Source organism: Myotis brandtii, unplaced genomic scaffold (genome assembly GCF_000412655.1).
Source record: "Myotis brandtii unplaced genomic scaffold, ASM41265v1 scaffold112, whole genome shotgun sequence".
NCBI lineage: Eukaryota > Metazoa > Chordata > Mammalia > Chiroptera > Vespertilionidae > Myotis > Myotis brandtii.
Genome location: NW_005353838.1, coordinates 14,959,502 through 14,968,350, shown reverse-complemented (window position 1 = coordinate 14,968,350; position 8,849 = coordinate 14,959,502). Strand labels below are relative to the sequence as shown.

The window sequence follows — 8,849 nt, the reverse complement described above, 5'->3', positions numbered from 1 at the left end:
TTGCCCGCCTTCCCCGAGGGGCCCGGAGCCGAGCCCTGCTGTTGCCCGCTGGCCTTCAGGGTGGACCCATTCACCGACTATGGTTCCTCGCTCACCGTCACGCTGCCGCCTGAGCTGCCGCACCAGCCGTTGCCCGCCTTCCCCGAGGGGCCCGGAGCCGAGCCCTCCTGTTGCCCGCTGGCCTTCAGGGTGGACCCATTCACCGACTATGGTTCCTCGCTCACCGTCACGCTGCCGCCTGAGCTGCAGGCGCACCAGCCCTTCCAGGTCATCCTGCGCTACACCTCGACCGATGCCCCTGCCGTAAGTCCCGACCCGGTGGGCTCCAGGGCGGTGGGCTGGTCGTGGGGTCGTCTCCAGGCAGCCTCTTCCCACTCTGCCAGGTTAGGGAACTGGACGTGAGGCTGGGGCACCTGCAGGGAGGCAGGGACAGATTGGCCCCAGAGGGGCACTGGCCTCTCATCTGGCACTCCCCAACCTGGTCCTGGAATCCTGTACAGGTGCCTGGAGAGTCCATAGGAGGCTTGGACAGAGTGAGAGCCCAAGTGCTGGCCCAGTAACAGCATGCCACCAAGGGAGGCCTCTCCTTTCAGTTGTGTAGGGACAGGCCCTGCCTAGAGACAGGGCAGCACTTGCCAAGCCATGAATCTGCTGGAGCCTAGCACTAAGGGGCAGACCTGGGGTGTCAGATGTGGAAGGGCCTCCGTGTGACCTGGGCCTTCTGAGGACTTGTGGACACCAGGTCTGTTTTCTGGAGGTGGCATGAGGGGCAGAACTGGTGGAGCAGAAGGCTGAGGGCCAGGTTGGCTCTAATGCTTTGGGCCTCCTGAGTGAGGACTGGCAGGATGCTGTGGCGGAGTGGCCCTGTGTATGTCCCCAACAGACACATGTAAGCTCTGCAGGACTTGGGCACATAGCTCCCACTGCCCCAGAGGCTCTGCCAGAAAAGCTAGATGGCCCTGGGCTCCCATGTGGACAGCACACATGTGACACCACCCCCCTCCACACACACACACCATGCACACAGCTCTGGAAGGCCCCAGGAGGTTCCGTCTGTTACTGCCCATGGCATGCAAAGGGACAGGATGATGGACAGGTGGTGTTCGGGCATTAGGCCAGTAGCCACCAAGGTGACATCTGGACAGAAAGGTCCTGGACAGACACATAACTTTGGGCTTCCTGCATGATTCCCAGGAGCACGTAGTAGGCCCTGCCACCTCCCCTCCTTCCCTGAGCTCTCTCAGGTGTGCTGGCCACTGGTGGCTGGGATGGCCCCTGCGGCATGCTGGGGTGGTCTGGGGCTCAGACAGATATGCCTCCCAGCACAGCAGTGAGAACTAGAGGGATGTGCTCCTCTCTGACCTTGTTATGTGAACTGGGAGCCCGTGTGTCTGGTTCACCCAAGACCGTGGCCAGCTGAGTAGTGGAATCAGGGCCCTCAACAGCCCAGTGGGGATGGAGCTAGGCCAGCAAGGATGGCTGTTGTCCCTGGGCTTTCTATGGCTTGCTGGCACGCCCTTGGGTGCTCAGATAGGGAGGGGCAGCATGGTCCCCACAGTCTGTGCACCTCTGGGGCTGTGGGCTAGAGCACAGGGACCTGGCCCATGAACTGGTCTACTTGTGGAGGACAGAGTTTTGGTGTCTGTCCTCAGTTCCCACCATCATGTGTGAATGCCCCAGGGCTCAAGGCCTATCCTTGTGCCAAGTTAAGATGCAGCTTCCTGGGAGGCAGTTTGGGGTGCTGCAGATTCTGGGGCCCATGCTCCTTGTACCCCATTCCTGAACCCCACCCACCAGCAAGAAGGACTCTCTTCCTGCCCTGTGGTGTCTGGAGCCCTCGGGCCTGCTCCTTCTCCAGCCAATCAGCACCTACACCTCTGCTCCCTAGCCCTGTGCACCCCTTTGCGGCCTCCTTTGGGGTGGGGTCCTGCCTGCCTAGGTGTCTGCCCCAGCCCCTGACTTCCAGGGAGGACTGTGGACCCCATTGGTCTCTGAGGCTGAGGAGTGAGCAGTGCCCACTGGGCTGAGAGGTGGATGTGGGCAGTGGGGACAGGAGGTCTGAGCTGGGTAGAGCCCCAGGAGGGCTACAGGGGAGGGGAGGGGAGGGGTCCGTGAGAGGCTGTGGTGGTAGGGTTGAAGGGAGTTTGGGGGACTAATGGAGCCTGTCTCCAGGGTGGACAGAGGGCTGCCTGCAGTATGTTCCACTGGAGGGCATCTCCTTAATGCAAATTCCTGGGTCCCAGTTGGGAATCTTCTGGGGCAGAGCCCAGGAGTCTGCATGTTTTAACAGGCTCTCAAAACAGGGCTCCTGAACCAATGGGGCAGCCATGGGGGTCAGCAAGTTACTGCTGCGGGCTCTCTGTGGTGAGGGGACAGAGACACAGCAGCTAAAGGGAGATTTGAAGAAGTCTGTGAGCATTTGGCAGGGGTCTGCAGGGGAGACAGCCTCTCACAGGCTGCTGTGGGATCTGTCCATAGTGCTCCAGGCACAGGCCCCAGTGGCCCTGCCCATGGCCACTTCTGTCCTGCCTGTCCTCTTTGAGTGCCTGGCCTCAGCTTACTGCCCACCGTCCCCTGGTCTGGAGCTTATCTTCCTTGTGGGGGTTCCTTCCCGGCGAGGCTGATCCCATTCTCAGGGGCGACCCCGAGCTTGTTGTGCTTGCTCGTGTGGGGATCATCAGGAAGCTCTCGTTCCCCCTTTCTATGTCCTGACTCCCTTTCTGGGCCGAGACCAGATTTGTTGCCGGCTAGCCTGTGAGAATTTGGACTCGGGTGTTCTGACTGTGCCTTGGTTTCCCTTTGGAGGCTGGGATGAGGGGCACAGGCTGGCTTCTGGATGCATGACCCCCTGCCTGGTAATGACTGGGAGTGGCCGTTGGCCCTGGGTGAGCCTGGTTAGGCCACCCACTGCCTCCCAGCCCCTGGGTCCTTCCTCCAGAGGCTCTGGGCCTAGAAGCCTGAGCAGGACAGCAGGTTTGGGCCCACTGTGGTGGGGAGGGCATCTGCTGATGCCCTGCCTGTCGCCTGTCTGCAGATCTGGTGGCTGGATCCCGAGCTGACCTACGGCAGTGCCAAGCCCTTCGTCTTCACCCAAGGCCACTCTGTCTGCAACCGTTCCTTCTTCCCCTGCTTTGACACACCCGCTGTCAAGTGTACCTACTCAGCCGTAGTCAAGGTCAACACCTACCCACCTGGCCTTCTCACTCCACCCAGGCCAAGCGGGATCACCTTCCTAGAAGGACCCCACCCTCCTCACTGGGGGGAGGGAGGGGCGGGGAGGAAGGGTTGCTCTTCAGGGAAAGAGCTATTTGATGATTGGGGCCCTGGCCCTGGAATGAGCAAAGGACCCTGAGAAGGAGGCTCAGATGGAGTTGCAGGTCCCATGGTAGGGGCCAGGGCTCCTGGGCCTGAGGGTGGCAGCCCCCACCCAGGGGGGCAAGAGGTTTGCAGACCAGGAGCTTAGCATGGGGGTTCTCTTATGGAGTGATGGGCTCCCTGACAGGTGTGGGACTCTCTGACCCAGTTTGTGGGTACCCTGACAGGGCATGGGGTTCCCCATCAAGGGCACTGGGCTCCCTAACCTCAGTTGCGGTGTGGCCTGTTGAGGGATTGTGGGGTTCCTACATGAATATGGGTTTTTCTGACCTGGGTTGTAGGATTTTCTGTTGGGGACTTGGGGTGCCTGATCTGAGTTGTAGGTGCCCTGATGGGTGGGGCCTCCCATGTGCAGGCCCCGTCGGGGGTGCAGGTGTTGATGAGTGCCACAAAGAGCACCTACGTGGAGGAGGAGGGCGTCTACCACTTCCACATGGAGCACCCCGTCCCCGCCTACCTCGTGGCCCTGGTGGCCGGGGACCTGCAGCCGGCAGACATTGGGCCCAGGTAGAGTCTCTGAGTCTTGCTTCCTGCAGCAGCTGCTGCTGCTACCTGGGTCCCTGGCCTTGGGGAGATCCCACACTGTGGAGACCAGCTCTGCTTTGTTGCCATGGCCTCGGGCCATTCCTGCCAGGCCCCGCTCACCCCACATACCCCCAGACCTGGCAGCCTGGCCCTGACCACCGGCATCCTTCTTAAGCCCACGCAGGTTCCTTCTACTTAGAGATAAAAGGAACCAAGCAGCCCCTCCATGTCTGGCTTGGCCCCTACCACAGGAGGGCCTGCATGGTGGCCGTCCAGTGAGGCAAGGGGTGAGGGTGGGCAGGAGCGGGCTGGACAAGAAGCAGAGGGAGGGGCTGGTGGGGTGAGCAGGGCGGAGTGAGCCTCAGCCCATGCTCTCCCTGCTGTGATAGGAGCCGTGTGTGGGCCGAACCGTGCCTCCTGTCCATGGCCACCAGCAAGCTGTCAGGCGTGGTGGAGCAGTGGCTGAGTGCGGCCGAGCGGCTGTATGGGCCGTATATGTGGGGCAGGTATGTCCTGGAGCACCTGGGAGCCCTGGCACGCCACAAGAGGGGTCAGAGGGCAAATCCACATCCTACCCAGGAGCAACTGGGGGTGGGGGGGCTTGTCTGACCTTCTGGGAAGGAAGTGACCCTCACCACCCAGGTCCCCAACCCTCTCACCGTCACTGGCCTACCCTCCCTCCTGGGGCAGGTACGACATCGTCTTCCTTCCCCCCTCCTTCCCCATCGTGGCCATGGAGAACCCCTGCCTCACCTTTGTCATCTCCTCCATCCTGGAGTGTGACGAGTTCCTGGTCATCGATGTCATCCACGAGGTGGCCCACAGCTGGTTTGGCAATGCCGTTACCAATGCCACATGGGAAGAGATGTGGCTGAGCGAAGGCCTGGCCACCTATGCCCAGCGCCGCATCACCACCGAGACCTATGGTACTGCCTGCAGCCAGCCCAGGGGCAGGGGACGGGAGGTGAGGGCACTGCTCTGGACTTGCGCTGGCTGGCACCACCAGGGCTGTCCCAGGCACTGCAGCCCAGCCCAGCCCAGCCTCCAGGGTGCACGCCCCTGTGGTGGTGTGTCCAGGGAGGTGGCCTTGGGTCAGCTCCACAAGGCTCAGGGCAGGGACAGCCTCGCACCTGTTCTGTGCTCAGGCCTGCCCCCTCTCCTTCCGCCTCCCCTGCCTGTGTGACCATCAGGTGCTGCTTTCACCTGTCTGGAGACGGCCTTCCGCCTGGATGCCCTGCACAGGCAGATGAAACTCCTCGGAGAGGACAGCCCAGTCAGCAAGCTGCAAGTCAAGCTGGAGCCAGGTACGCACTCCCTCCAGGCCCTACTCCAGGCTCTGCAGATGTCACCCCACAGCCTTCTCCCGCCCTATGCTTGCTCTAGCCCCACCATGGCTGAGTCCCTGCAAATGCCAAGCCAGGGGACCCCAGCCCCAAGAACGCCTCCTGAGGCTCCCTCAGCCTATCACCGCCTTTCATGGGCTCTGAGCACTTGTCACCATGGAGGGGCTAGAGCAAGGGCATGTGGAACAGTGGCCCTTGGCCCTTCTTGCTCCACTCACCTGACCACCCCTGCCTGTTCCCCGGAACATAGAAGCGGGGGCATGACCTAGCACCAGTGTTGTTTCAGGGGTGAACCCCAGCCACCTGATGAACCTGTTCACCTACGAGAAGGGCTACTGCTTCGTCTACTACCTGTCCCAGCTTTGCGGGGACCCCCAGCGCTTTGACGACTTCCTTCGAGTGAGCAGCCCCATCCTGGACAGGTCCTGTCCCTCCTGCCCCTGTCCCTGCCCAGTCCCCAGGCCTGCTGAGCTCTGTCCCACCCTCACAGGCCTACGTGGAAAAGTACAAGTTTACCAGTGTGGTGGCCCAGGACCTTCTGGACTCCTTTCTGAGCTTCTTCCCAGAGCTGAAGGAGCAGAGTGTGGACTGCCGGGCAGGTGAGGCCAGCACGAGGGGAATGCTGGTGTGAGGGGGGTTGGGGACCGCACCTGCACAGGATGCCACTTCTGCTTGGAGAAAGTCCCACAGGTTCATCCATCCTTCCTTCCGACATCCTCCCTGGACAGTGTGAGCCTCAGGCTGGGAGGCCGGGGTGTGCTTCCCAGCCTGGTGGAGCCCAGGGAGCTTCCAGGAAGAGGTGGCACTTGGGCCAAGCCAACCTATTTAGGCAGTCTCGGAAGGGGGCCATGAAAACGGTGTGTGCAGAGGGCCTGGGCAGGGTTGGCAGGGTGGAGGGAGGTTTGCCTCAGAGCTCGCTGAAGCCCACTGGCCTGCTTGACACCCATGAGGGTATCCCTGGGGGTATGAGAGCTTAGAGATGAAAGGAGGGGTCTGAGGTATAGGAGAGGCCAAGATTTGCTGGAGGGCAGTGAGGTGTGGCTGGGCATTCTGGGTGGGGTGAACCTGTTTGGGAAGGTTTGTTAAGTGTACCAAGGGTTTTTGGAGGTGGGGGGTGGGCAGAGCCTGCCCCCACAGCTGTCAGTACTAGAGCTTTAAAGCAGGAATGTCATTTATCAGCATGGTACACAGACTACTACCCCTCAGTGCTGAGGTTGGGTTTTAAGTGCCCCATTGTCTTGTACCTAGGAGAAGCAGGGGGGCCTGGAGTCCCTTACTCATCAACTGGAGCCTCTGGCCTCCCTGTGCCCCCTTGACAGAAGCCAGTCTGGTGCCTTGAAGTGGCAGGTGCTAGCGCTGACTCCAGCCTCCCCACACTGTCCCTGCCTTGGGGGCTTCTGGGCCCTGGAACAATCATGCCTAGGGATACCCCCATGGTCTGGGGACTCCTGGGCAGGCCTTGGATGGCCCCTCCCAGCCCAGTGGGGACCCCAGGATCACATCTCCCTGCAGGGCTGGAGTTTGAGCGCTGGCTCAATGCCACGGGGCCGCCGCTGGCCGAGCCAGACCTGTCTCAGGGATCCAGCCTAACCCGGCCCGTGGAGGCTCTCTTCCGGCTGTGGACCGCGGAGCCCCTGGAGCAGGCAGCTGCCTCAGCCAGCGCCATCGACATCTCCAAGTGGAGGACCTTCCAGACGGCACTCTTCCTGGACAGGCTGCTGGATGGGTCCCCACTGCCCCAGGGTGGGTCCTGGAGCTGCTGGGGTGGCTGGGGAGGGGTGTGCCTGCCAGCCTTGACCTGCCCTTGGCCCCGCAGAGGTGGTGATGAGCCTGTCCAAGTGCTACTCCTCCCTGCTGGACTCCATGAACGCTGAGATCCGCATCCGCTGGCTGCAGATCGTAGTCCGAAACGACTACTACCCTGACCTCCACCGGGTCCGGCGCTTCCTCGAGAGCCAGGTGTGGTCACCTGCATGGGCCCCTGCCTCTCCTACCCTCACTGCCTCACCTGACCCTCCAGTCTGGCTGCTCAGGCTGGACATCCCAGAGAATGGGGTGGAGAAGACTTGGTATCCGGGTTGGCAGTGGGGTGGGTACCACATGGGAAGAGTCCAGACCCCCCACTCCCCCAGTCCTTGGGAGGCTGTGTCTGGAAGGGACACGCTGGGAGCAGTCTGGAGGTCTAGGCCCACTGGCCTATGGGCATTTGGGCTCCTAGCCTGGGCACCAGTGGGACACGCTGGGAGCAGTCTGGAGGTCTAGGCCCACTTGGCCCTGGCCTATGAGCATTTGGGCTCCTAGCCTGGGCACCAGGGGCATCTGAGCTTCTCAGAGGCCTAACGGTTCCAGGCCTACAGGGGCCTCTCTGCCCTGTCCCATGAGTGCCCCCAGCCCAAGCTCCCTCTGCAGAAGGCCTGTAGTGGGGGTGAGAGGCTAACAGGGGCCCTCCCTTTGGCGCTGAGAGTCTGGGCCCAGGGCAGGTGGGCTGCAGGAGGGGCAGGAGAGCAGCCAGTGTGACCCATGTCCCCCCGCCCAGATGTCCCGCATGTACACCATCCCGCTGTATGAGGACCTCTGCACGGGTGCCCTCAAGTCCTTTGCGCTGGAAGTCTTCTACCAGACACAGGGCCGGCTGCACCCCAACCTGCGCAGGACCATCCAGCAGATCCTGACCCAGGGCCTGGGTCCCAGCGCAGAGCCCAGTGCAGAGCAGGGTGGTGCTGGAGCAGAAGCCGAGGGGGACGTGGACACGCCTGCCCTGCTGCTCGGGGACGAGGCCCCCAGCAGCGCCATTGCTCTCAGGGACGTCAACGTGTCTGCCTAGCCCAGACCTCCCAGACACCACATTGTGCCTTCCGTGGCCCAGGCCTGCCATGACTGCACATCGGCTCTGGCCACGAGCTCTGCCTGGGCCCACACATGCCCCTCCTGTGGCTTCTCCCAGGGACTTCCTCGTGGCCAGCCGAGGCCCGTGGACATGGTCCCCCCAGCTCTCTTGCACTGCAGGCCCCAGAGCAGCCAGCACACGCCACGTCCTTCTGTCTCAACACTGACTGCCGGGCTCTGCCCCTGGGGTGACGTCCCCACAGTCCCGTAGCGACCACCACACTGTGCCTTATGTCTGCCGGGAGGCCTGAGCTGCGCTGTCCCCACAGCATGCCTCCCGCAGAGCCCTACACCCCGAACCTGGGGTGAGCAGCCTCGGTTGGCCCCTGGCAGAGGGTCGAGGATGCAGACACGCCCTCAGTGTGGGGGCAGGGGATACCGAGGAGAGAATGGACATCCCTGGGGAAGGGCCCCTGGAAAGCCTTAGCCCCTCAGGGAACAGGGGGTCCCGGGCCCCAGGGGATGTGGGACAGGATGTCTATCTCGTGGCTGCTGGGCTACTGCAGCTGTGCCCGGAGGGAAGGTAGCGGGTGGTGCTGGTGCTCTTTTTAGGCCCACCATGCTGGGAGAGGCCTGGGGACCCCACGCTCAGAGCTGGGCCACCCAGAAGACCGCTGTGACAGGGTCGCCGTGATATCCCATTAAACCTCCACTCTGAAAATGACCTCCCAGCGTATTCACCCCGACCTTTGTCCTTCGCATCTGCCTGAGTGCTCTGGG

General features: G+C 62.3%; 1 protein-coding gene across 1 annotated transcript; it reads left to right on the top strand.

Annotated features, from left to right (window-relative positions):
• Nucleotides 1–9: 9 nt before the first annotated feature.
• On the top strand, nucleotides 10–8,793 carry RNPEPL1 (arginyl aminopeptidase (aminopeptidase B)-like 1). The gene is made up of 11 exons (XM_014546824.1): nucleotides 10–303; nucleotides 3,035–3,175; nucleotides 3,731–3,882; nucleotides 4,290–4,406; nucleotides 4,591–4,826; nucleotides 5,091–5,204; nucleotides 5,530–5,642; nucleotides 5,734–5,842; nucleotides 6,756–6,986; nucleotides 7,060–7,202; nucleotides 7,780–8,793. The coding sequence occupies exons 3-11, from the start codon at nucleotides 3,755–3,757 to the stop codon at nucleotides 8,065–8,067; spliced, it is 1,479 nt and encodes a 492-aa protein (XP_014402310.1). The 5' UTR covers nucleotides 10–303; nucleotides 3,035–3,175; nucleotides 3,731–3,754; the 3' UTR covers nucleotides 8,068–8,793.
• Nucleotides 8,794–8,849: the final 56 nt, after the last annotated feature.

Coding starts and splice junctions, on each gene's coding strand:
- RNPEPL1 (XM_014546824.1), top strand. CDS start 3,755: ATGAGTGCCACAAAGAGCACCTACGTGGAGGAGGAGGGCGTCTACCAC. Junction 6,987..7,059: donor TGGGTCCCCACTGCCCCAGG/GTGGGTCCTGGA, acceptor TTGGCCCCGCAG/AGGTGGTGATGAGCCTGTCC. Junction 7,203..7,779: donor GGCGCTTCCTCGAGAGCCAG/GTGTGGTCACCT, acceptor CCCCCCGCCCAG/ATGTCCCGCATGTACACCAT.